We start from the raw sequence: 26,150 nt of genomic DNA, 5'->3' as shown, positions 1-26,150 counted from the left end.
TGTGGAGGGGCAGGGAGATACAGATACATTTTTAATGACAGGATGTGGATATGAGGGATCAAACAGTAGATCTGCAATTGAATCAGACCCGTCCTGAAGCATGTACACATTCAAACGCTGAATTACATTCTAATTTAATTTTTTTATATGAAAAGTCAATCACAAGCAGATCATTTGGCTTATCTAACAGGTTTAAAATTAACCATAGTTGTTTTTCATTGAGGTGTATCAGCCCAAAGTGATAGGACTTACCGGCACACCCACATCATGCAGAACCAGTTTATCAGGATTAGTTCCCCCCATGTGTCTTTTGCTTTTTCTTAAATTCTAATTGTAGAGATATATTTAAATGTCACGGTGAGAAAGATGAAGGTTTATACATTAAAGTTAAAAATGACTGATAAGACAGAGCCGCAGTAACATCTGTGCTTCTTCTGCTGTACCGAGTTATAAAGACTTGTGAATCCATGCAACATACTAATGCTACACAGTGTGTACTACATACAGCATGACCTCCTTTTTAGCATTTAGTATGATTAAAGTATGCAATATGGGCAAAGTTGGCCCTATAAAGGCTTCATGCTTTGTAGTTTGAGTATACTTTATCTTTTATCACTAATCCAGTGTTCGGACACCACATTAAAAAACTATCAATAGAAAAATGAATAGGGACATCCTGAACAGTTTTTGCACGTTATATTTGTGTGGCCATGTTGGTCAAATTATTAAGACATATTGTCCATTCTCAATCATAATGCAGGATTATTAACTGAAAAACTGTTTCCGTCTATTATTAGTTGTACAGACTTTGGTGTGTGGGTCTTGAGATCACTAACCTGGTTGTATGTTGGGTGGCAGTCCAGGCTTGGTTGGAGCCAGAGTGGTGTTGTACATGGCTGTGTCTGAAAGGGCAGATGGTACAGAGCTGAGCAGAGACAAATTATTGATTTGAATAAAAAAATCATTTCTAGATTACATCAAAAATTGCTTTAATAGTTCCTTTTTAGTTAGTGATGTTAATTCTTAAACATTTTGTTTGAAGATAGGATATTACACAAGCATCACTTGTGCTCATCAAATGTGACAATAATGAAAATAATAAAACCTAAGAATATACAATGAGCACATACATATTGTGCATACAATTCTTCAGTACCTGACTGGAAAGTGATCTCACTGAACAACATCCAGGCATCAGCGAAGTAGAACTGGCATTTGATGGCACTGGCCATGTGATTGGCTAGGTTGACTGTGACAAATCGAGCACTGGGATTCTTCTCATCCACCACAGGGCTGAAGGAGAGTGGCGAGGCCTCCCAGTCTGAGTCAGAGCGGAAGTAACACGCCACCTGACGGAAAGCCTTGACGTGCTGGGAAAACATGTTGTTGCAGTGGACCTGGACCCGGGACACATTGAGGGGATCGTTTTAGAAATGAATAGAGAAGTAAAACTGAACTTTTGTGAAAGGATGATCTTGTGGTACATCACCTTCATGGTGGTGAAGTTTCGAGTCCGGTCAAACTCAAACATGATCTCAACATATCCACTGGGGAAACTTTCGTTGTTCCAGCCCACGTAGTCGTAGCCGGGCCACACGTTGTAGACGTGACTGTGTGTAAAATCGTCCAGACCACACACCCCATCGGTCAGCTGACCCAAGCCCTCTGTCATGCTGATAAAAACACAGATAAGAGGTAATTGGTAGAAAATACAGATGCCATCACAGCCTGTCATGTGTCTGTCTGTTAGTTAGTAAAAAGGGTTATGCTAAATCTACTGGGCAGATTATCATGGAACTTGATATTGGCCGGAGAAGAACACATTATGTTTTGGAGAAGATTTGGATCATGGAGTGGATCCAGGACTTTATTTTATTACTTCTTTAACATTGTGAGATAGGGCATTCATTCATGGGTCCTGATTTAAAAAAATCTGACTTGTTTAGTGGAGTGATATCTCTGAGCCTGTGTTGTCAAATAGTTTTAACGGCACAACTACTCAACACTAGAGGGCAGCATTACAAAACCAATCCATCACTGCTACTGTTGGCTGAGATATTGTAATACGGGCCATTTTCTTTTCCCTCTGTAGTGTTTCTGAGGCCTGTGTCATGGAGGACATTATTCACCATATTCTAATCCAAGCACCAATGAGACTCTGAGTTGTTCATTGCAGTGTTGAAACTAACTTTATAGACACTTTTGACTCAGTCATTCCCATGAGGTATTGCTTCACAGTAAACCACCATGACCCACTCCCGACCATCTGACTCTTTGCTTTCACCATAGTGACCAGGCAACAAAGAGGTGAGAATGACACTTTAACTTCTCTTGGCAAATAACGGACTAACTGTACATTGCACAATCCAGTCTCTAGTGTTTCCTTGGAACCTATTGCACAATCCTTCCCCTGGAGCTTAAAGTGTCTTTTATATTAAATTGTTGTTTCCTATTTTCCTATTTTCACATAAAACCTTGCAAAAAATACACCACAGCAAATTCCTTGTGTGAATAAACTTCCTTGGCAGTAAAACCTGATTCTGAGGGTGGTGATGGAGGATAAGAGCAGTGGTGAAGCAGTTCAGTGGTGTGAGAACACAGCACACACAGTAAAACACACATACCTGTGGATGACAGCTCCGTCATATACAGAGTCGTTGAGATAAACAGGGTAAGCAGGCGAGCTCATCTGTTCTCCTATTGGAGCGTTGTATGACACGAGACCATCTGTAAAGCAATGTTTTTTTTGGTGAGTCCAACACTTCAAACTCAAATGCTGGGAAATTTGAGATTAAAGTGAGCATGAAAGGAAAAGAACAGAAGTGGGGAGGTGTCTAATACTGGAAGAAATATGCATTGTGTTATTATTGCTGTGGGGCAGCCCGGTGGTAGTCTAGCTTTTTCCCACAGTCCAAAGACATGCAGGTTGGGAATAGATTAATTGAAACACTCTAAATTGACTCTAAATGTGAATGTACTGTAAATGTGAAGGGTGATACCCTTATCAGTCCATACATGTCCTCTCTATACCCCCATCAGTCCTTATATGTCCTCTCTATACCCTCATCAGTCCTTATGTGTCCTCTCTATACCCCTATCAGTCCTTATGTGTCCTCTCTATACCCCTATCAGTCCTTATGTGTCCTCTCTATACCCCTATCAGTCCTTATGTGTCCTCTCTATACCCTCATCAGTCCTTACGTATCCTCTCTATACCCTCATCAGTCCTTATGTGTCCTCTCTATACCCTCATCAGTCCTTACGTATCCTCTCTATACCCTCATCAGTCTTTACTTGTCCTCTCTATACCCCTGTCAGTCCTTACATATCCTCTCTATACCCTCATCAGTCTTTACGTGTCGTCTCTCTACACTCATCAATCTTTACGTGTCCTCTCTATATCCCTGTCAGTCTTTACGTGTCCTCTCTATACCCTCATCAATCTTTACGTTTCCTCTTTCTACCCTCATCAGTCTTAATGTATCCTCTCTATACCCTCATCAGTCCTTACGTATGCTATCTATATTCTTGTCAGTCCTCTCTCACGTCTTACCCAGCCATTCACAGCCGTAGAGCTCCACTCTCATGCAGACGTTCATGGAGTGGTCTGTGACGGGCATGAAGCGGACATAGCGAGCAATGATGGGCGGCTCGAGGTCCTTTAGTACAATGTCATAGGCGTTTCTGTTTCCTTCAATCACCTGCAAACAAACACAAAAAGGAACTAGCTAATGACTGAGAAGAAATGGCCCCTATATATCATAATGAAAATCCATACAAATATGGATTTAGTTTAATAGATTACCTCTTTGTTTCTATAAATTTCCTCTTTGTCATATCTGGTGAAAGTAACTAAATGCCATAAAATCAAAACCTGAAGACAGATCTTTATCAGAAGTTTGTCATAAATCTTGAAGTACATCATACAGTAACATCTAAACCAACCAGTTTACTGATTGGTGGATTGACTTGCCTGCTTGCCCTGTCTGTTCCTCCACGAGATCCAGCGGCTCCCGTCACGGCTGTACTTGATCTTGTACATCTGGGCGAACTCATTGCCCATGCCTCCAGCGTGTCGACCCTGGCTGCCCACTAGGGTGATGAAGTGGAGCGAGCGCAAGTCAATCTGGAGGAACTCCTTGAGGCTGTCTGGCTCAACTGTTATTTCCGGACACCACGCACCATCGCCCTCCTCGAAGTCCAGCCTGGAGAGAGATGAATGGAAAAGGGAGGAGGGACGATTGAGGGATGAACAGTGGGTGGATGGACGGCCGCAGAAGAATTACAGCAGGAAAGGGAAAAGAGTGTGGCAGAAGAACTATTGGGACAGGATGGAATTGGAATGGTGAGAGGAAAGTAAAAGGGAATGTGGTGGTGGGTTTCAGTTTTTAAATCCTGTTATGGAAACATCTGGTGAAAGATTGCATTGTAAATTTTTCGTTAACTGTTCATTTTGGGGCGAGGGCCTGGCACGGGAGGGAGGGAGCTGGGCAGAGCTGAAAACACAGCCAGAATGGATTGAGAATGTGCATAACATCATTATCCTGATACTGAGTGACGGCCACCCAAGTTTTGCTACACACACATACACGCACATATATATATAGGCTTCCTAACCATGTGGCTGTAGGTTGAACTGATACCCCAGATTGTGGTTAACTGCAAATAAACAGGCACTGGCACCTTGCACCCATACACTCATTATAGGGCAAACACACTGTAAAGTGTGTGTGTGTTTATGTGTGTGTTTATGTGTGTGTTTATGTGTGTGTGTGTGTGTGTGTGAGTGAGTGTGTGTGTGTTTGTGTGTGTTTGTGTGTGTGTGTGTGTGTGTGTGTGTGTGTGTGTGTGTGTGTGTGTGTGCGTGTGTGTGTGTGTGTGTGTGCGTGTGTGTGACTGACCTTCCATATCTAGCGGCGGTGGATTCAGACCACTGGCTGGAGGCGGAGATGTCCTCATCCTGTATCTGCCCTCCTGACATGCCCAGAGGATACCGACACACACCTGAGAAACAAATAAACACTAGTGAACATCAAAACTGTAATAGAGGTCATCAAAAAACAACAAGACCGACATCCACTGTTTGTTCTGCCATAAACACTATTTACCAAAATGGGTAAAATAAGTGACTAATAAGAAGTAGTGTCATCAGCTTTTTTAGTTCATCTTTGGTGGTACATTCTTTACACTTTGCAGCCACTCTATGGTAAAGTACATCAAGACCGGTTTTCTGTAATTCTGGAAAATCCAGAAATAACTTTGATGAAACTGTTATGACAATGAGATTTTCTTTTAGGTTCCATGTTTTCTGCCTGACATACTTTTATATTTTTAGCAATACAGCAATTTTAGAGTTCATTGTTTTCCATTATGGTCAAATTTCTGTCTTGTCAAAAATGGACAGAAATAGGACTATGGTCACCTGTGTCAGCCTGTATTTGAATAATTTATATTTAAATTGCTCAACTTAAACAATTTAATTAAAAAGAATGAATTTCAATCAGGGAATTGTATTTGTATTGTTTATCTGATTAGTTTAATCTAATAGTTGTCCCCTTTAAATTCAATTTGTTTTTTACCTGTATTAGCACACTGTGAGACATGCCGCTATACACTCAGACCAACCACCCATCTGGTGGGTGCAGAAAATTCTAAACCCATACTCAAACATTCACCAGACACACTCAGACATCTCTACGACAGAACTCCCAGCTCCTAATGATGCTGGGTGAAGCAGTGGGGTGAGAGAACACACACACACACACACACACACGATCACTACACACTCTTCGCTCTCAAATTGTGGTTGCTTCATTGAAATAATAAGCTGGATCCATTGAGTGCCAATTCAAATAGCATTGGTATCACAAACGTGTGTGGGTGTGTGTGTGTGTGTGTGTGTGGTAAAACTGTCTGGTGGGAGTCCATCACGCCTCCAGTGTGTGGTCAATAGAATCAATGTGCCCTCTGTTTCCTGCATACACCCCCTCATCCTTACTTTTTTTGTCTCCTCTCCATCCTGACCTCCTGTGTGGTCTTATCCCTCTCTCCTCTCTTCTGTCTCCTTCGGTGGCGAGACTCGATTCAAATTAAAACCATGATTTAGAAATGCTTCATCCCATTAGGACTCAGCGGGTTCCTGGTTAACTGAGCGTGACACAGCCGGCATGGTATCTATTAACTTTTACAAGACTCTGAATGAATGAATGGGTGTTTCCACAAGGAAAAGTAAAAGGGCACTTTTCCATCATGTGTTATCTAAACGTTTGGGCTGTTTTGGTCTAACACTGATAACTCCGCAAAATAGGATGTGACCACTAGGTGCCCTCATCTGTGGATGAAAGAGCCTTTGGAGAAAATTGATTTCTGTATATGTGATAGCAACGGAGCTGGAAGCAAAAGTTTAGGGGATCCTGACACTGTTAACTCGGCCCCTTGACTCACAGAAAAGCCTTTGAGAAGGCCCCAGCAACAGCAGAGATGGAGGCTCAGGGCTGTCTCTGTCCCTCTCCTGCTTTGTCTTTCCTCCCCTTTTTCTCTCCCTGCGATTCTCTCTTCATCTCCTCCAAATATTTGTTTAAAAGTCAAGATGTAGAAACCCCTGAAGGGTTGGACGAGGGCTCCAGATCTGATACACAGCTCACATGTCGTGTGCACACAAGGCAGGCGTAGATGTAACCACACACACGCATGCAGGCTCAGTCTTCGCAGTGACACCGTGACAGTTTGAAAGAGGCACAAACAAAAACTCTTCCAGATGTCGACATTTGCCTCCTCTTTCTTTCTTTCATCTTGTCCTCTCAAACCGTTGTTCCTCAGCCCTCTTCCCCTCAGCCCTCATCATTTATCTGTTTACACCCCTTCCCTCCTCTCTGCCCCTTGCACTACATCGCCTTGACTATAAACAGACCACATCAACCATAAACCGCCTCACTCGTCTCATATTCCCTGTATATTAGTGGAGCACTCGGCTGATTCACAATTACAAAACCATTTCGATCATAGGTGCGGCGCTTAGACTGAACGGATCATAGCTGCAGTGAAACACAAGTCGTCAAAACCTGCTTCAAGGGCAACAACTGATATCTCCAAGAAAATTGTTCAAAATCAAATCAGAGTGGGATAATATTTTGAAATAAAGTGGAACATTTACGATAATATCTGGCTTCAGGAGGCTGAAATGTTGTATCTGTCTTCATGTTACAGGGTTGCAGCCCAGTCCAGGGAGAGGTTATGGGGTTTGAGGTGGTTTGGCACTCCTCCGCACAGCCCAGATTCACAGAGAGGTGAAGAGTGTAAACAGGCATTGAGACGGAGAAGGAGGGGAGCAGGGTGCTGAATCTCCTGTCTCCACACTGGCATGAAACATTGTCATAGAGCCCAGAGCTCTTAGAGGAAATGCTGGGGCCATAATGTGCATGTCATGTGGTATGAGGCGGCGACATGAGTTGTGTAGTTTTTCCTGTGAGGCCTTGCCAGAAATATGCAGAGAAGCTGCAGACCACAGACAGTGCAGCATCACCCGTTGGGGGGAAAACACAGTAATTGCCTGGGACATAATTGAAGAAAATAAGAGTCATTATCAGAGTCTTCAACCACATCCCACAGAGATTCAGAGAAAGAGAGAGAGGGGTTTCAGTGTGTCGTGCCGGATGCATGACCGCTCTTGCAAATGTTGGCTTTTGCTGTGTTTATTTATCTACCCAACCCACTCAGAGGTGACCTCGGGGGCGAGCGGTGTGCCTTTAGACACACACGCACACACACCAACCCCGCCACCCATCAGGCTTCACATTTGGCCACAGTATCTAAATATATCAGCCTGGAAAAGGTGGAAAAATACCAGCCTTGTGTGGTTAAGGAAGAGAGGGAGAGAAAGAGAGAGATGAAGGAGTAACGGACCAATACCCCAACCCCCCCCCCCCCCCCCTGAAACTTCTTGATTTTACCGCACCCTGACTACTGAAAGGCAGGCTTGTTCTGTAGTGTTTGCTATCCATCCGCTCACTCCAATCACACACACTGAGCAGTCACGCAAGTCGCTGCTCACGTCTGCTACATAATACCTGTCAGGGAAGTTATGGTTATGGTTTTACTGTCTACTTTATTGCTTCCTAAAATTGGCATCGTGTACCTTGCCAACAGGGGCCACTGCAGTCATAAGTGGGAACTGCAGGATCAATATTTTGCACGAATCAATATTTTGACTTTCACAATGGCTCAAAGACTACATGAAATTTACAAAGGGTCACCTGCATTAACACAAAGCACTTTACAGTACAGTTTTTCGCCGTCCATCCATTCACACAAACATTCATACAGTGCATGTATGGGCAGCACTTGTACTATGAGAATGGTTCAGGCATCAGGGGCAATTTGGGGGGGGTCCAGTATCTTGCTCAAAAAGATTTTGCAGCATACAGATGGGGTAGACTGGGATCGAACCCCCGACCTTCTGGGTAGAGGACGACCCGCTCTAACCCCGGGGTTTATGACCTGCTGCTTTCACTAACTTAACAAAATCTGCATCCAGACAAGATATTCATCTCAGTATCAGAAGTAATCTCCACGATCCACAACTGAGTATGAGACCATTCATGCACACCGGGCTTCCTGGTGTGTAAACAGGAAGCAGATTGTCTTCTATGAAGTTTGTTAATTCCTTAGAGAAAATACTAAAAATACTAAGAACGAGCAAGAGCAATAGTGATGAGTAGGACGAGGGATTTTTTCACATGAACCAATGACAACTTGGAACTGTTACTGAAACTAAGTGTTAGCAACGCTGTGATTTCTGGAAGTTTATAAGCTAATAAGAACCAATCAGGGAGTGAATGCCCGTCCATACTACAACCCAGCCCCGGGGTTTTAAATGGGGCGAGCAGCATTTCTGCTTTTGATTGGTTAGTGTAAAACTATTTCTTCATTTTGAAGTTAGTCTCACTTTAAAGTCATTCGAGTTTGGTGATCGAAAGAAAAAGTACTAATGCATTCATCTATTCATTCGGGATTTATGTGAAACATCCTCACAAGGAGAAGCCCACACATTAATAACACTACATGATATTTGGCTGCTCTGCTCAGGCCTGTATGTCCACACATCCGCCTTCCCTCTCCACAGTGAAATAAAGTTCGCCCACTCACTAGTAAAATGGGAAAGACAGGGATGGTATAACTCCACTGCTTGGGAATTTTAAACAGGGGAAAGTTGGCATCACTCAACATCTCAGCACTACTAAATTCAGCCATGAATATTTCCAGACTATGGAAAAATGTCCCTCTTCTCGATGCAACAGCACTACAGCATCAGACAGAATATAGGTGGATATATCCTGCTTCCATATATTAGAGCAGGTGGAGATTTGAGGTTTTCTTAACACTGGAGGTAAATCGCTGGTGGTTTCTCGATGAAGAAATCCCCTGGGTCAGATTTTAAAAACAAATCTGATGGTGAACTTGTTGAACTTTGACCATGATCAGATACACAAACAGTCCTTTCCATGACTTATGAGTGGTCAAGTACTGGGAAGAGCACACCACACACACTTGCACAGACACATATACACGCACAGACACATATACACACACAAGTGTTGGGGAGAAAGACAGAGCTTATTTCAATGGACTTTCCTGCTGTCAGAATGTCTGGTATGCATTAGCCACAGACTCCAGTGGGATAGCTGGATCCACAGCATGCATGTGCACGCGGGTATATGCATGTGAGCACAAACACACAAGTCCCACAGGGTTCTACTAAAATTCTTTATTAAGTGTAGTTGAGCGATATCTCATAAATATTCATGTTGACGTTTTTTTGTTGCTGAATGCAAAACGGTCTCTATGATTGTGCATACAAATTTGAATGTCAAAAAGGCATCGTATGTTACATTTATGTCTCGTTAAAAAGGTCAGAAATGTTGCTATTAACATATGCAGACATGCATGAAAGCAACCACAGCATGAACACTCTATTTTACTCAAAAACTCCCTCTATAAACACACTCTATGATCTCTATCTCACTCAACTCTCCTAGTTTCTTCCCTTGCTTTCTTTGACGTCCGAATAAAAAGCTCTTTTATTTCTGTTAGTTTTGGCACAAAGAATGCATGAATGACAAATACAAGCCAGGTTTTAGGGCATGTTTACATGTGGCTTGTCTGTGTATATGTTTTTGTGCAAATGATTGATTGAGTGTATAGAGAAGTGCTCGAGAAAACAGCTGTTGTGGAATATATTCATGTTTAAACATAAAAAATGTTAAGTTCGTAGTTTTTCTTCTTGGGTGGAAAACCCCTCTGGTGGGTCATTATAACCTCATGGTTGTTTCATTTTCAAACTTTATCAAAATGTAATTGATTTACAACACTGAAGAATATAATACAACAAGTTTTTATTTTGAAGGTAGAAGTGGGGTGGAGTAAGGCAGGATGTTGTGGAAGTGATTTTTTATTATTGAGCACAGAGTGAGATCAGTCCGAACTATAAAATCTGTTTTTTGACAGAACCATTATTAATAACTGTTTGGATCTGAGTTTATTCAATCATTATCCTTTCAACAAGAAAGAAAACCAAGCATGATGACAGAGGCTTTCAGACTGAAATCAAAAACAGTAGCGACTCAAGAGTTTTTACTGGCAAATATCTGCCGTATTTCAACAATTTCAACAATAACCAAAAACCTCTCTTTGGTTCCTTCTTGACTCTGCCTCTGCCCACCAAATGTTGCTACTCTATTTCCTTGAAGAAGAAAAAAAAGTATTGGTCTCTTTTCATTGACGTCCCCAAAAACCACCCGTATGGCGAAGGGAGAGCTGGAGAAAGATGTGCATGCTGGGATCAAAGAAGCCAGACCAGAGGGAGGGGAACACATGGCTCCGACAAAGCAGCACTTATCCAGAATCAGTTGCAGTCTGGATTGATGGACTGCAGCAGCAAACCCCCAAAAACACAACCCAGGAGTCAGAAAAGTCACTTTGCAGTGTTCATAGAGTGTTGAATATGATCTCATTCCATCTGAGTATATGGTGTGAATACAGCCGGTGAGATCCAAAGAACTGGAGGATAAAACGTGTCCTCTTCTGTACGCACTTACCTGGGTTGACCTGTGATGTGACGGCTCCTAACAGGCAGAGGAGGATGAGCAGGAGGAAGTGAACGTCCCACAGGTGCTTCATCCCAAACACATGCACAGACACTGGCTTCCGATCTAAAAGAGAAGATGGAAAGAGCAGGACGCATGATGTCAGTTTGACCACAAGGCTGAAAGAAAAAAATAGCTCAGTGTGTAATGTTAGCGGCAGCATGCACACACTTTAATTTTGTATTTACGTCTCTGTATTCATGGGAACCAAACATTTGTTTAGATATATAAGGGGAAAACGGGAGTTTTAATTGAAAGCATGTTTTTTATTTCACTCAATAAAAGACATAATAACTGCCACAAAACAATGGAATTTCCATTTATTTTGTGCTTTATCACTGTATGAAAGAGGACCTATTAAACCGTAACTGTGGTGAGATTTCAGCAGCAGACGTACAACATAGTAGTTCTTATGAAATTAATATGGAGTTTTTATTTCGTTATTATTATGAGTAAAGGAATGAATGCATAAATGAATGAGCGCATGAAAGAATAAATGAAAGGACAAATTGTGGAGAAAGAGGGGAAAGAGACCCTGAGTCACAGACATGACTTCAACTGGACGGATGCAGCGCCAACAAGCCACCCCGAACTGTTTCGCCATTAGTCAAACAGCCGAGAAAAAGCATTAGATTCTTTCCATATTTTGTATGCGAAGTCCAAATCACAAAATAAAAAGAAACAACAAACAATAAAATGCAAACATCTTCGGTTGCTTGTAAAAAGTTTGGATTGTTAATTAAAATTTCCAACGAGACAGTGGTGTGTTCACAGCGGCGCAGCCTTAACCCATATTAGCAAAGGTTTGCTTCACTTAAAACAACTACAAGCAGTGCTCTTTTACTGCTGCTCAATGTTGGTGTTATATAACCAAGGTTCTATTAATTATTTACTTCACTAACCATACCTTATGTAACTGAAAAACAACAACATAATTAATTTATTTTATTAATTACAAAGAAAAATCTGTACCTGCAGGGTTTTTTGTTGCTTTATTCCTATTTTGGCAATGTCTAATGATTCTATATCTTTATCATTGTACATTCTTCTAACTGGCCTGGTTATACTAACAGGGGATATATCATGACTTTCGGAGGTCAGGTCTATTGGAGAGTGCATCAGAGCAACGTTTAAACTGCCACACTGTAAAATATCTTAAAAGTTCCCCTTTTTGCTAATAACGTAGTTATAAGTCATTTTTTCGTCTAGTTATCACTGTTATTATTTAATTATTCATTAATGCTTCTTTCCTTTAGTCTGCGGTTGTCACTTTTAATATCTAAATAAATGTTGTACAGGCAACACGCTCCAGTGTAAACCTTCAAATATATCAGCAAAGCAGGGTTATCTAAATTGAATTACACATGACACAAAACAAAGCTACCAGAGCACTGTGGGAATTTTCACTGTGTGTGTTTTTGCTGGTCGTCATCACAGGCCAAAAACAACATTTTCCTGACATCTCACCATTGAAAAAACAGCAGGATCAGCATCGTACCGCTCAGAGCTGCAGCACTTTGGTTTGGACAATTGTACAAGCCTTCAGCTCACGTACTGTTCAGTCAGGTGTCAGAGGTCTGTACTGCGCTGTATTATAACAGCCTGACAGGGAGCAGGGGATCTCCACCGGTTTCAACATGTCTGCAAATGCTCCATACTCACTATGGGAAACAAATCTAGACCTGTTGATTTTGAACTCATGCCCAAGTTTACTCTATTTTTGAGAAGCAGGCAGAATTTTTAATGATACCCGATACTAAAGCACACTTTCCTCAGTTTTTCCTTTTGTCTGGAAACTGGGATCGTCCATGAATTAATAACCAAATGCACAAGCAGACCTTTTAAATAAAGCCGAAGTAACTAGAATGGCACCCAGTGGTCCATATACAACTGCCAAGGCCCAACAGTCCCCTTGTGAGGGCGGCTGTGACTGAGGGGTAGAGCGGTCGTCCTCCAACCTGAAGGTCGGTAGTTCGATCCCCAGTCTTTTCCATCTGCATGCCGAAGAGTCCTTAGGCAAGATGCTGAACATTGATTTGGCCCTCATAGAACAACAAAAGTGCTGCTAATATATGCACTGTATGAATGTGTGTGTGAATGTAAAACTGTACTGAAAAGTGCTTTGAGTGGTCATCAAGACTAGAAATGCACTATATAAATACAAAACCATGTACCTTGTGAAACCACATTTAAATTCTCAATGTTTTAAATATCATAAATATCAGTTTTTTTCATTACCCACATATTAGTCTGAAAAGCTCCAAAAACGCCCTATCTTGATACAATTAAGAAATTGATGACAATATTTTTCCTGGATCGGCCCCCTGAACCGGATCTGTCCCAAAATGTAAGAGGATCTTTCTTGGTCCATGTCCCACCTAAGTTTCATAGACATCCATACAGTAGCCAATCATAATCCTGAAGACAAACCAACAAACCATCTAAAATTGAATAAATATCAGTCCTCTCAACATGAAGATTCAGGCATTACTTGCAGAGAAATCAAACGAAAATATTAAAATCTCCCTATTTTGCAGAGGTAAGAATCTGCACTCTGATCAAGATCCCCTCCAAAATGTAATAGTTTCTTCGCTGACGCGTACAGCTTCCTTCCACCATGTTTCCATCCAGTAGTTTTTGCAAAATCTTGCTAACAAACAAACAAAAACTGGAGGTAAAAACCTCCTTAGTCTTGTTTGACCTGTGTTGAATTTTCTGACACTTATTTCACCCTTGATTTGCTTCTTTCATTGTGGCCTCACATATAATCTCATTGCTTTTCTTTCTTCCATTTCCTGCAGCCTCAGGTTACAGCAACTTCCCACTGAGAGCCCTTTAACCGGGTTTAACTCCTCCTGGCTTTCATTGCTAATGAAAGACAAACACCTGATGGCTTGTGTGCATTTGGAAGTCAAAAATATGTTTACCACGTGCTGCAGAGCGTTTTTCTGTAAAGGCTTCTTGTGTTGTATAGAGGAGGAGAATTGACCTTTGCTTCTACAAAACGAGACTCTCAAAGGACCGTACTGGTGGGTTAGTGTATTATAGCCCATTTACTGCAAATCACATACATCTTACTGCACTGCTCACTATTTAGCAAAGCATGCCATTCCTGGAGATGGAGGCCACTCTCCCAGTTGTCAACATTTACAGACCAGAGTGAAATACATACAAAACTAATGGATTGATTAAACATGGTTCCTCGAAAAATGAATTCTCTTGACTTCTCATACTCAGGTCAAAATCTCCATTGATCTAACACTTGTGCCTGACAGGAAATATCTGAACATAATACCTGATTCCCGTCAGCCTCACTTCAGCTGTGCTTTGAGATGAGCATTAACATAGCTAAAGCTGTTGTTAGAGTATGATAATGTTAAATGTTAACATGCTAAATTTAGCGTTACCCTCTCCAAACACACTGACAGTCTGACAGCTGAAGCCAGTGGCATTTAAGCCAAGTTTAACAAAGTTAACACGGATAAAGTTTGAACCACATCAGACGACTCATCTCCAAACGTGACCAGCACTCAAGAGGAAGCCTTTTCATTTAGATACAAAATGGCATATCCCTCACCACTGAATGTATCGTCTTGCTCAACTAGCGGCAACAGTTTCATACTAACATTGTTAGTCAGAAATCGTTAGTTAGAATGATTTTGAAGGCTATGGTAAGTTTTTAAGAATGGCTGTAAAGTAAAATGTATGTAAAATGTAGTAAATGGGTTCAATTTAAAACTTTGTCTATTATGTATGAGTTTACAGAAAAGGTGTATAAGGTCATGTGATTGTTGAAATGTCCGGTGTATTAGTTACTGCTGGTGCTTCCTCTAAGTGTGGACAGCTGTGTTCTCAATACCTGTATGAAACAAACATCTGTTATTCAACAGCTGGATTCTGCTTAAACAGTCCCAGTTTCACAGTCCTGGAAACTTCTCTCCATTCTCGTCTTCCAGGGATACAGCAGGAAAAACGTATTCACGTCCTATCTTGGTTTAGAAATATATCTGTTCCAGGACTTTTTTTCCCTTTTCCCCTACTAACTAAAATTAAGTATAAATTATATAATAAAACCATTGTCAAATCGTCTGAATGTTTAAATATCTGCTTGCTATGTATACATTCACAAGAGTTCATAGCCTTTTAGTTATAATGCTTTAGCTGTCTTCCACACACAAATCACGACCTAGAATCTAGCTTCATAATTATACTTTATCCCACTTAATACTTAAGAAGTTTGAACAATGGACATTGCTCTTCAAAACGTCAGCTTCTACATGACCAGATAACCAAGTGAGAGTAAAAGTGATAGGATAATAGTCTCTCATAGCTCTTGAGTGACAGAGCAGAAGAAAAATCTGTGTCAAATAGCATTCCCCACCTGAATGCGCACTTAAGTGTAAACTATGGGCTAGTGAACTTTTTAAAATATTGTCCTTTGTGCTGATATGTTTCTTTCATAGACTGTATATAAAGATAAACATTGTATCGGCAACTTCTTCCACTATTCAGAAATGAGGTCAAAATATCCCAGTTACGAATGCTGCTATTTTGCGCAAATGGAACCAAAGTCTGTGCAGAAGCGATCTTGGTTGGAGAAGCAGCAGTTGCAAAATCCTGATGATACACACACTCAACCAATCGTGAAGCTGTTAGTCATGACGTGAGTTGTTTTTATGGCATCTGGGATAAGAACAATTGAACAAACATCGAAGCGATATGAACTAACTAAAATGACACAAACTAGCTTTGAGAAAATATATTCAACATTTTATATTTTGTTTTGTCCACGTCCTATCCACTAACATGGTGAGGGAAAACTGTATGATTTAGAGGAGCCTTGGGTTCACTTAAGGGGAGCAGTCATGACATCAAACTTCATAAACAGTTTACAATTGCTCTTCGCGTTGCTAGTTGCTTGGTTCTGGGATGTTGTTCCATCCTTCCCTCAGTCCTTAGTGCCACTTAGCCAATGTTGACGTGCTAACATGCTGAACTACAACGGTAAACATTGAACCTGTTTAGCATGTTAGCATTGGCATTTGACAACAGCTTTTAGAAAAAATAAGCAAGTCACACTCTCACAGAGGCGCTAGCGTTGAAAGGGTTTTTAATTTAGCCTGGCGTGAAAAAATCCAAAGTGAAAGTGATCATATACCTCAAAGCATTCCTGGGTCACGTTTATGAAAATAAACCCAAGTCAGGTCTAATGACACCTCCACAAGTTTTCAGCCATTTTCTCCTCAAATGGCCAAAGGAGCATTTTCTCATCAAGAATCCACATAAAAAAGTCTTACCCGCTGCGACCAAAGTGAGAAGACACAAGGTCACAGCAAAGAATGTGAAAAAGTCCGTTACTTTACCTGTTTCGAAATAAAGCAAAGGACAAAGACGTCATAGAACTTTTCTTCATAAGGTCCGAGCATCACCTTAGACGATAGATTATAAAAGTCTGGGCAACAAGTCATGAAGGAAAACTGGTCTCATATGTTCCTACTCCGGAAAACTCCTCTGTCCCTCAGAGAAATATTTTTAGACATAAAGTGTGGCGAGGATACCCATGCATACAGTGTCTCATTCCTATTCTTATAAACATCCACACCAAATATCAATATTGTACAAACATTTTCTCACACATAATCCATTGAGAGAGATTTTATAACACATATTTAGGACTATAAACATTATTATGTCTTATATGTCCACGGCTCAATCTGTGTTCGTGGTGTAGCTCCCTGTCGACTGTAATTGCTTTGTACCAACAAACACACAGACGATATTCAGTAAGGGAATATTTCAAAAATACTGTAGAATTGTTCATTGTATAACTGCTATTGTCTTTATCATTTAAAACAGTTCATCCATGTGTCCAAAGGCCCTTAAATAAATTCCCATTAGTTGCATTTCCACCACAGGAACTTCCCTCGGGACAGGGAACCTTTGCAGCAACTCATTTCCACCGCAGGGACCAAGGAATAATTAAGGCTCTGTGGTAATCTTTTATTTCTTTTTGATCAAGGCCTTTTTTTTTTTCAAATATATAAGAAAATTAAATATAACTTAAACAGCGCAGTTAAATCAAGTTCCAGTTCATCTCCCAAGTGTGCCCCCATCCCCGAATACTGGATTATGATTTTATTTTTTTCAAAGAAAATTTGTCCTGATTGTAGTGTCGTACTTTTCAGAAGTTCACAAACTTTAGGGATGGGTCTGGCAGCTCTGAACATTTCTGATTGGACAGAGAACTCGCTGCATTTTATCTCAGTCACTGTTTAGAAACAACAAGTGGAAAAATTACTATTAAAAGGTTCAACTGAGAATGGACATGTCTCAGACGAAAGTGTACGACCTAACACTATTATCTAAAATTTAGCCTCCAGATAAAAAAAGTGAACTAAAGTAAATGGTAGCGTACTTGCATTAATCAATAATGGAGAATTTCTTGATGTAAAAATATTACCATTACAACTGGTGTGTTTAAGCAGGACAGAAATTTACTGCAGTGGAACTTTCTCCCGTAGTAACCATATTAAGTATAACCAACAGTACCTGAATGTGGTTGCAAATTACTGTCTGTACTGTACCAGAGGAATTAATGGCCTCTCATTCACATTAAAACAATCTCTAACATGTCAGGGACTCAGATATATCCAAAGATATCACAGCTAAAGTGCTCCATCACAGTTCTGAACTCAGACTGGACGTCTATCAAGTATTACAAAAAGAACAAACTGTAATAACTCTGACTGGAGCACTGTTAGAATTCAAACAGCTTATTATAAACAGGAAATGTTAAAAGGCAGCGAGCAGAGTTTATTGTATCAACGAGGTGCAGAACGTTCTAGAAAAGAACAACTATTGACTTGAATTCAGCTTCAGAAAAGAAAAAAAAATGTCTGCACCCATAAATATCATCTCCCCCTCGGCTAGTTCAGGAAATGGCGGAGGACAGATCCTCCACTCACAAACCCACAAGCTCAAGAAGCCCAATCAAGAAAACCAGACAAGCCGTCGCTATAATTTTAATCAGAGAGAAGTTAAATTCATTAGAGATTCACTGCTCATAAAAAGAAGGGGCATAAATAACTAATCTGGTCACCTTGGAAAAAATATTAAAGTTGGTACATCAACATCCTTCCCTATGGTGAATCATCTTATGTCCAAAGCTCATTGTCATGTCCTCCTGCAGAAGTTTTGCTCTGGTTGATTCCCAGGCTTTCCTGCTTGTATAAATAATCCGATTTCCCTCGGAGGGTCGAGACCAGCACACAGTGAAACCCTGGTGCACCACCAGCTCCTGCTCTCTGGGAACAAGCTTGTAAAGTAAACACACAGGTTTACTCGGCTTTGCTTCCCGACTCAGTCGCTCTCTCCCGCCAGGTTCTCCCACACACATACACACATACACACAAACACAACCAGCAACATCAACATGTAGGGTTCTACGCAACCCCCGGCAGGACAAAAAGCTTCTGACAGAGGCTCAGAAGATTGAGAACAACTTCACATTTTACCATCCAACCACCAAGACCTCCAGCCATTGAAAGAGGAACGCATTAGGCTTAGAAGTCGGCAGAATTACATCCCTGCTTTTGTAATCACACAATTTAAATACAGCTCATAATCTCTGCTCACTTGCATGACTCCGTGTCATTTTACCAATCTGACAACTTAAACTGAACCTTGTTAAACATATTAAACAAAATGTTTGATTCTGGATTCATGCTCGTAATGAATCTAAGTTAAAATCAGTGCAGGTTAAAAAAGCCACAAGGGTCTGTATTTTCATTGGTTCTTGTTGCACTGCAGTGACTGTCAAGAATGTATCCAGGGGGGGATGTAACAAAGTACATTTACTTTATTTATATACATTTTTAAAGTAACTCATCTACCAGCTTTGATCACTTCAGAGTCCCCTACACATTTGGTAAGATTCCAGTAATGGCATAAGGGCGAGTCACAGGGACCACAAATGAAAATGGTGCAATGGGACATCTAGTGGTCTGGTGGTAAATACCGATACCATAAAACCAATGTGGCTGGTTCAGTTTCAGCTCCGGGACTTTGTTGCATGTTATAACTCTGTATACCTTCTTGTTTACTCTTCAATAATAAAGGTGAAAAACACATAAAAATCACAAAAACACATGTTGTGAGTGTTGAGTAAAACTTAAATAGTGGAGGCCATGCTGAGTATATGAGCTGCTGAAAACAAGGCAGATCACATTTTACATAGGTTTGTCTTGACAACCTCAACCTCCAGGCCTTATAGCACAGGCCGCATATACTGTAAGGGTGTGTGTGTGTTTATGTGCGCTGTTTGTGCCGGGCCTGTGTGCCCCTATACTATGCACCATAACCATCCACATATGCTTTCTATTATATGCTCACGTTTCTCCCTTAAGGCTGAAACATCTGTATCACAGATATTTTACTTTTATGGCAATGCATGAAATCTAAATCACATTCCCAAGTCAGAGTCAGGTGGAGCCATGTCAGCATGCAGCAGTAAAATCTGAGATGTATGTGGGCAGGCAGTTTTACTCACATAAACGTTAGTAAGTTTGCTCTCCTACAAGACCAACCAATCCTCTATTGTCCTGGTGAGATATGATACCTGGAGAGAAGTCAATTACAGGATATCTCGCACCACCTTTGCACATGTAACGACGGCCGACGGATATTTAATCAAGTGGATAAAAACAACACTTTGCATTGTAAGCCATTGCACTACTACAAAATAAAAAAGCTAAGATCATGTGCTCCATGTCACTATACCTCACAGATCAATGGCTTTATAATCCTTGGAATCTTGTAGCAACTGTTCACCATGAAAAACGATTAAGATGCTGCTAAGCAGGCTCCTTACTGTGACAAATTCAAAAAAGGAGGGATGGATGGATAGATGGATTGCTGAACTGTTAGATAGATGGATGGGTGGATGGTTGGACGGGTGGCATGATGGCATGAGAGGTTTTAATTAGAGTCCTGAAGGATAACCTCTCTGCACTGTGATGACTTCCCTTACACATACATTATGTAATAAAGAAAGGGGGGGGGGGTGGTTAGACACACTCGAGCAGGAGCAGACCTGCTGCAACACCTCACTGACGCTGCCATCGGGACCTTTAGTCGCCCCAGGATGTGAACTGTTCAAGCCCACATGCCGGTGCTCGTAAACACTACCAGCTGATGTTCAGGGGCCACAAGGGAGAACCGATTTAACCCTGTATTTAATCTACCTGCTAAAATCCACCCACAGCGTTTTCGACTCATAACTGTTCATTGTGAATATCATGAAGCGACCAGGCCTGCGTTTGTTATGTAAAGAGAGTCTCTTAAAAACCTTGACTGGAAATCCATTCTGATTTAATATCCAGACCCTGAACTTTACAGCTACACTGTCAGATTGGAAAAACAGCAGCTGACGCCAAGAGGCTTTTTTTCCTTTCCATTTCCTTCGTCAAAGCTGAGATCCATCCCCAGCACACGGGTCCTCAATTCAACTGCAAGAAAGTACTTTCTTAAATTTCAACAGGAAAGTACATCTGAGTTCTTAAACTAATATGACTTAAATACCTGCACTGTATTGCATCTGTTTAGATTATACATTCACCACTATATGAACTGAGGAAGGAGTTTTTCCTTTGTTGAGGACAATATCATATCCTGCTCTATTCTGAAGGGAAATAATGAATTAAATAGTATACACATATGCATTAAATGCACTCATAGTACCACAAAGTGGTGGAAGAGGCATTAGATCTTTCGCTTTTGTAAGTAGATGAATAACAAAAGTACAACTATACTCATAGCAAAGGTACTATCAGCTACATGTACTTGTCCTGCAAGATATAGAATCATACTGTATAAGACACTCTTATATATTGATGCATCAATGTGTCATAGGCAGTTCCCTGTTATAGCTGAAGAAGGGGGAGCTGTCACTTTATATATTATGTATACTATATATGAGGGCCCAGCCCCGCCAAAAAGTATTAGTATATATTTCAAAACTGCACTAAAATGCAGTTCTTGGTTTAACGTGCCTTAACATTCAAATAAAGTTACTTGACACAACAAAGCAGATAGCAATAGCTTTATAACATATTTGTGACGCCCAGTGTCGTTCATGATACATCAGCAGTATTGCAAGTCATACGGCAGTGACAGCTCATTCACTGCCCATGCAGGCTGTCATTTGTGCACAGTGTCAGCCTGCAGCCTGTCATGAGGTCCTTTTGATGTTGAAATATTACCTTCCATCTTCCCTGACAGCCTGTGATTAGCACAGACAGGGTTCGAGCGAGGCATAGGTGGAGACACAGATAATGAGCATCAGATAAACAGAGAGAAGCTGCCACATGTAAACAGGCGAGAGCGAATGAAGACTGAATGAGGAAAAAAAACAAGGCCACAAGTGTAAACATAGTGGAGGATTCAGGAACGGGCTCCCGTGTGTTACAGTGTGTTACTGTGTATTCACATCTGTCTTTTTGCTCCTTTATAATCATTTGGTTATGTGATCACTGCTTATCATCTGCCAAGTGGAGCTCCCTCTTCTGTAGTCTGGATAAAAGCAGCAAGCAACCATCCATCCATCTATACTGCTTATCCTTTAGGTGTCACAGGAGCCGATCCCAGGTAACATTGTCAAGAGGCTGGTACAACCTGGACAGGTAGCCAGAGTATCCCAGCGCCAACATACAGAGACAAACAATCTTTTACACTCACATTCATAGCAAACCCAGAATCGTCTTGCTATGAGGCGACAGTGAAAACCACTGTTCCACCCAACCTTATAATTACTTCTTCAATTATTCCACGATGGAAAATATCACAGAAGAAATCAAATATAGAGTATGTAATATTTCTTCTAACTAGAGCTGCAGCATCTCTGGTTTTGGAAGTGGCCCTCAAGTCAGAGACAAACAAGTCTTTCAAACTCAGAAATATAAGGGACAGATGCAGGACCTCTTCAAGCTACATGTAACTTAAACCCCCTCAAACAGTAGGGGATGAGGGAGGGGCTGGTTTGGGCAGGGTCGAAGTTCAAGCAAGTGTGGGATGCAAAATCAACAGCGCTCTCTTTTAAGCACAATCTTTTCCCAAAATGTCGCTCTATATATACCAAAATTACAGCGTGCACCTCAGCTGGAGCGAGCACAGCTGGTTTTCTCTTGCCAGAGGCATTGATTTGAAAACACTTCCAATCAAACAACATCAGCATCGAGTTACAGCTAAGCTAAGAAAGCACCGGGTGCCTCAAGTGCAGGGTTTTGAATGTGGGGCTGAAATTACAGCCTTGGCTGTGGGGTGTGATTAGGGTATGTGAGGATGTCAGTCAGCCTCCAGAGGGAGGGGCTGCTAATTGAAATGACATGTTAGAAAGACGCAGTGATAACACACTCATAATGTGGTTGCATCTATACGCTCTCTCATTCTATCGTATCCCTTAGTGTGTGTGTGTGTGTGTGTGTGTGTGTGTGTGCGTTTGTGCTCTTGTACAGATATCTTTGCGAGGACCATTTTTAGCCTGTACAACCTATACAGAGTGAGGACATTTTGGGAAAGTGAGGACATTTTGGGATAGTGAGGACATTTTGTCTGTTCCTTACTTTCTGACCCACCTTTAATGGACGGTTTGAGGGTTAAGACTTGGTTTTAGAGTTAGGGTTAGTATTAGGTTTAGTTGAATGTTTGGGTTAGGGTTAGGCTTTTAGTTGTGATGGTTAAGGTTAGGGTAAGGGCCTAGGGAAGGCACAATACCAATGAGTGTCCTCCCTTAGATAGAAGAACAAATGTGTGTGTTTGAGTGTCAGTCTATATAAAAATTGAATTACACCCAAATAATAGTGAGTGATGGCTTTGGATCAAATTCCCTGTGAACGTTCCCTCCCTCCATTTTCCGGTTGTCTGAACAAATAAAAAATACTGAATATGAGAACATTATCCACTCCCCTCTGACATCCACCACAGGCATTTCATATATTTCCCTGCAGCGATTGCTCCTCCATTCTAGTTCGACAAAGAACCTTTTTTCGCTAATAAATGGTGTTTTATATTCAGCAGCCCAGCGAGCACACAACAAAGGGAATGTAAGGCTGGAGCGACCTGATGCTCTGATAAAATATGAATCCTCCTAAATCGGAGGTGATCAGAGTATTTTCTAATGTCACTTTTTGTTTATGGAATTTGTTTTGTCTTCTTGTACGTTCAGTGCAGAATTTGTAGACACCACAGAGAAAGCCGCTGAACTTTTAGAGGGAGGACAATGGATCACAGGAATTGAGGAGGAGAGTGAGTTTCTCTTAGTCGGAAAGCACATGGAGAACTCTTCTCTCAGATATCCCAATATGTCATGGACTTGTCTTGCATTCTACAAATTATAATGATTTTTTAACATAGTGGAAACAATTAACATATTGTAGAGGAAGGAAAATATACATACAGAGATATACAGAGTAGTTTAAATGCAAATGTTTAATACAAACATTAATGTCTCAATTCTGCATTGCATATTCAAAAATGAGTTAAAAGAGGGTTTTTGCACTGTAAGGTATAATATCCCTTTAAATGACATTAAGAAAAGTGTAAATTCTGCCTGTAGACCGGCAGCAAGCTATTATACTCATCATCAATTATCAAAATGGGGCAATTAAGGTACAAGTAGTAATTGATTATTTACTTACATAGACTACTCTTACTGTATAGTTCTAGTATAGTCAACCGATTTTTAACTGTATCTGGACATTGCACTTATGTCCTTCTTGTTTTTACTTGACATGCTCTTGGTGCCTTAGGATTGCCCAAATAAAGATTTGAGTGTGTGTGAATTGTATTGAATTGAATTGAATCATCAATTCGCTTGTCATATTATGATATCTTGAGCATCTGTGTTTATTTTCTGTAAGGCTATATTCTTAAAAAGAGAAAGAGCAGTCGTCTGTTCCATTCATTGTGGACAGCATACACACACACACACACACACACACAATCACTCAGCTATCTTGAGCGATCTCAGGATGACCTTGACCTCTACATAACAATTGTTCCATTGATCAGTGCCAGTCTAACGTCGACAGTTCAGGTCAGCGAGCGCTGCCCAGATGTCTGAGCTGTGAGCGCACACTGTGCATGTCCTTAACTCTTCTGTGTCGAGGTAACTCACCACATAACTTCAGTGAGAGAGAACAGAGACCTCTGTGTGGGCACCTGTCACCCCCATACCACGGCAGGACACCTACATACCATCTACGTAACGCCTACATAACGCCCACAAACGTACACACCACCTCCATGATACAAAAGCAGGATGTGTACTGAGTATCGTTTCTAAAGCCGTACCTTGAACATTCAAAGTTTCGCCAGCTGACCACAGTGAACTCTGAGCAACCATAGATGAGTCAGTTGTTTAACTTTTCCAAAACATTCTTCTAACTTCCCCCGCCACAGTAAAGCAAACCAAACATGTTTGTGAGATTGAAGCAGAAAAATAAGTCACATCCTTTTCATTTAGTTACTCTTCTTTTTTCCATAAAAAGGACACTTCCAGCATTCAGCACAGTATTGTCAATTGTATAATGAAGTAAACAGAGTACAGACAACCTGAATCAGACTCAATGATTATGTTACATTTTAAACACATATTAAAACATCTAATTTGTATGCATTTTCTGAATAAAATAATTTAAAAGTTGAAGTGATCTACTTCCGCTTGAGTTTTGAGGATCTTTTTAAATAGAAACGTCCATGATTTAAAATATGATCTCTAATCATGATCTTTATTTGAAGCTGAAAGGTATTTAAATAAAGGAATGAGGCTTAATCTCATTTGAATGCAGCCACAGCAAAGTAAAGCAACATATATTAGAGCCTCAGTTAGAAACAGCTGGATCTGCAGCAGCACAACAGAGAGGAGTTTGAATCTGGCCCAGCATCCCTCTGCTCTGCTGTCCATTCCTCTAGTCTGGCATGCAAAAAAAACAGCCACTTCACACAGAAGGTACAAAGAGTTCAAACATGCAAGAAGGACGATCAGGGTGAACGTTTATGGCACACACGGCTTCATGAAAGTTGGTCGCCGTCTGAACTCCTAACTTTACAGTCCCAACAAAGAAAAAAGAAGAAGGATCCTAAATTAAAGATGAGAAGTATAAAAGAAAAAGGTTGACTTACTTTTTAGATGATCTTTGTTCCTTTTAGACCATTTGTTCCGAGACGGTACCAGATTATCCAAGTTACAGTCAGACGGCTGGATGTTACAACCCGAGCCCTTCTCGCTCTCTCCCCGTCAGTCGCCTTCACCAGGACTCATAGGGCTGATGTAAGACACCCCTGCACAGAGGAAAAAAGGAGAGGGAGAGGAGCGAGGGAGAGGGGTAGAGAGAGAGAGAGAGAGAGAGAGAGAGAGAGAGAGAGAAAGGTAGGGAAAAAAAAACTTCAACATTCTGTGGATTCTTGGGAGCGTGCCAAAGTCCCAGAATTCCACATGCCTCACATAAGGTTTCAATTAAGGCCGAATCCAACGCTCAATCAGAAAGCTTTCTTCCTCCTGAAAAGAGCCTTTCTTTTGACAGCTAGACGCTGGAGCAACAATCCGAGGTAATGTTTGTGTTGCTCCCCTCTGAAGTCATTTCAGAACACATTTGTAGGAAATGTTTGTTGCTGCTATCCCAGACAACTTCTCATCAAGTTCCCAGGTCACGTGTAAAATGCTGTGAATACAAATCATCATACAGTACACCTGTTGAGTTTGATTGTATAAAAAAGCTGATCTTTGATTTGTATATATACATACATGTATGCAACAATCCACTGTTTTTGTATCAAATATGGTGGTGTCGTCACTGCAGCCAGATCTAGGAATAGAGTGTCGTGGAGAGGGTGTTTTCTAATCAGGTCATAAAATGTGGGTTTTGCAGCTAATGTGGCCTGAAACATTTGACCAGACTGAAGAAAGTATTTTGTTTTATCCAGAGGACATTTTGACATCAGGGTTTCCTGCTT

General features: G+C 41.0%; 1 protein-coding gene across 3 annotated transcripts in view; it reads right to left on the bottom strand.

Moving 5' to 3' along the window:
* ddr2a (discoidin domain receptor tyrosine kinase 2a) overlaps positions 1-25,473 on the bottom strand; it is a 29,754-nt gene extending 4,281 nt beyond the window's left edge. For all 3 annotated transcript variants that reach the window (XM_062396219.1, XM_062396220.1, XM_062396221.1), the window contains exons 1-9: positions 25,320-25,473; positions 11,094-11,207; positions 4,902-5,004; positions 3,974-4,205; positions 3,554-3,701; positions 2,625-2,727; positions 1,490-1,673; positions 1,157-1,397; positions 837-902 (exon numbers count right to left, since the gene is read on the bottom strand). In XM_062396219.1, coding sequence (XP_062252203.1) covers positions 837-902; positions 1,157-1,397; positions 1,490-1,673; positions 2,625-2,727; positions 3,554-3,701; positions 3,974-4,205; positions 4,902-5,004; positions 11,094-11,175 — 1,159 coding nt within the window. In that variant the 5' untranslated portion in view covers positions 11,176-11,207; positions 25,320-25,473. The remainder of the gene's footprint in view (positions 1-836; positions 903-1,156; positions 1,398-1,489; positions 1,674-2,624; positions 2,728-3,553; positions 3,702-3,973; positions 4,206-4,901; positions 5,005-11,093; positions 11,208-25,319) is intronic.
* Positions 25,474-26,150: the final 677 nt, after the last annotated feature.

The sequence above is a fragment of the Platichthys flesus genome, chromosome 9 (genome assembly GCF_949316205.1).
Source record: "Platichthys flesus chromosome 9, fPlaFle2.1, whole genome shotgun sequence".
Taxonomy (NCBI): domain Eukaryota; kingdom Metazoa; phylum Chordata; class Actinopteri; order Pleuronectiformes; family Pleuronectidae; genus Platichthys; species Platichthys flesus.
Note: the sequence above shows the minus strand (reverse complement) of the source record. Positions and strands in the feature narration are given on the sequence as shown.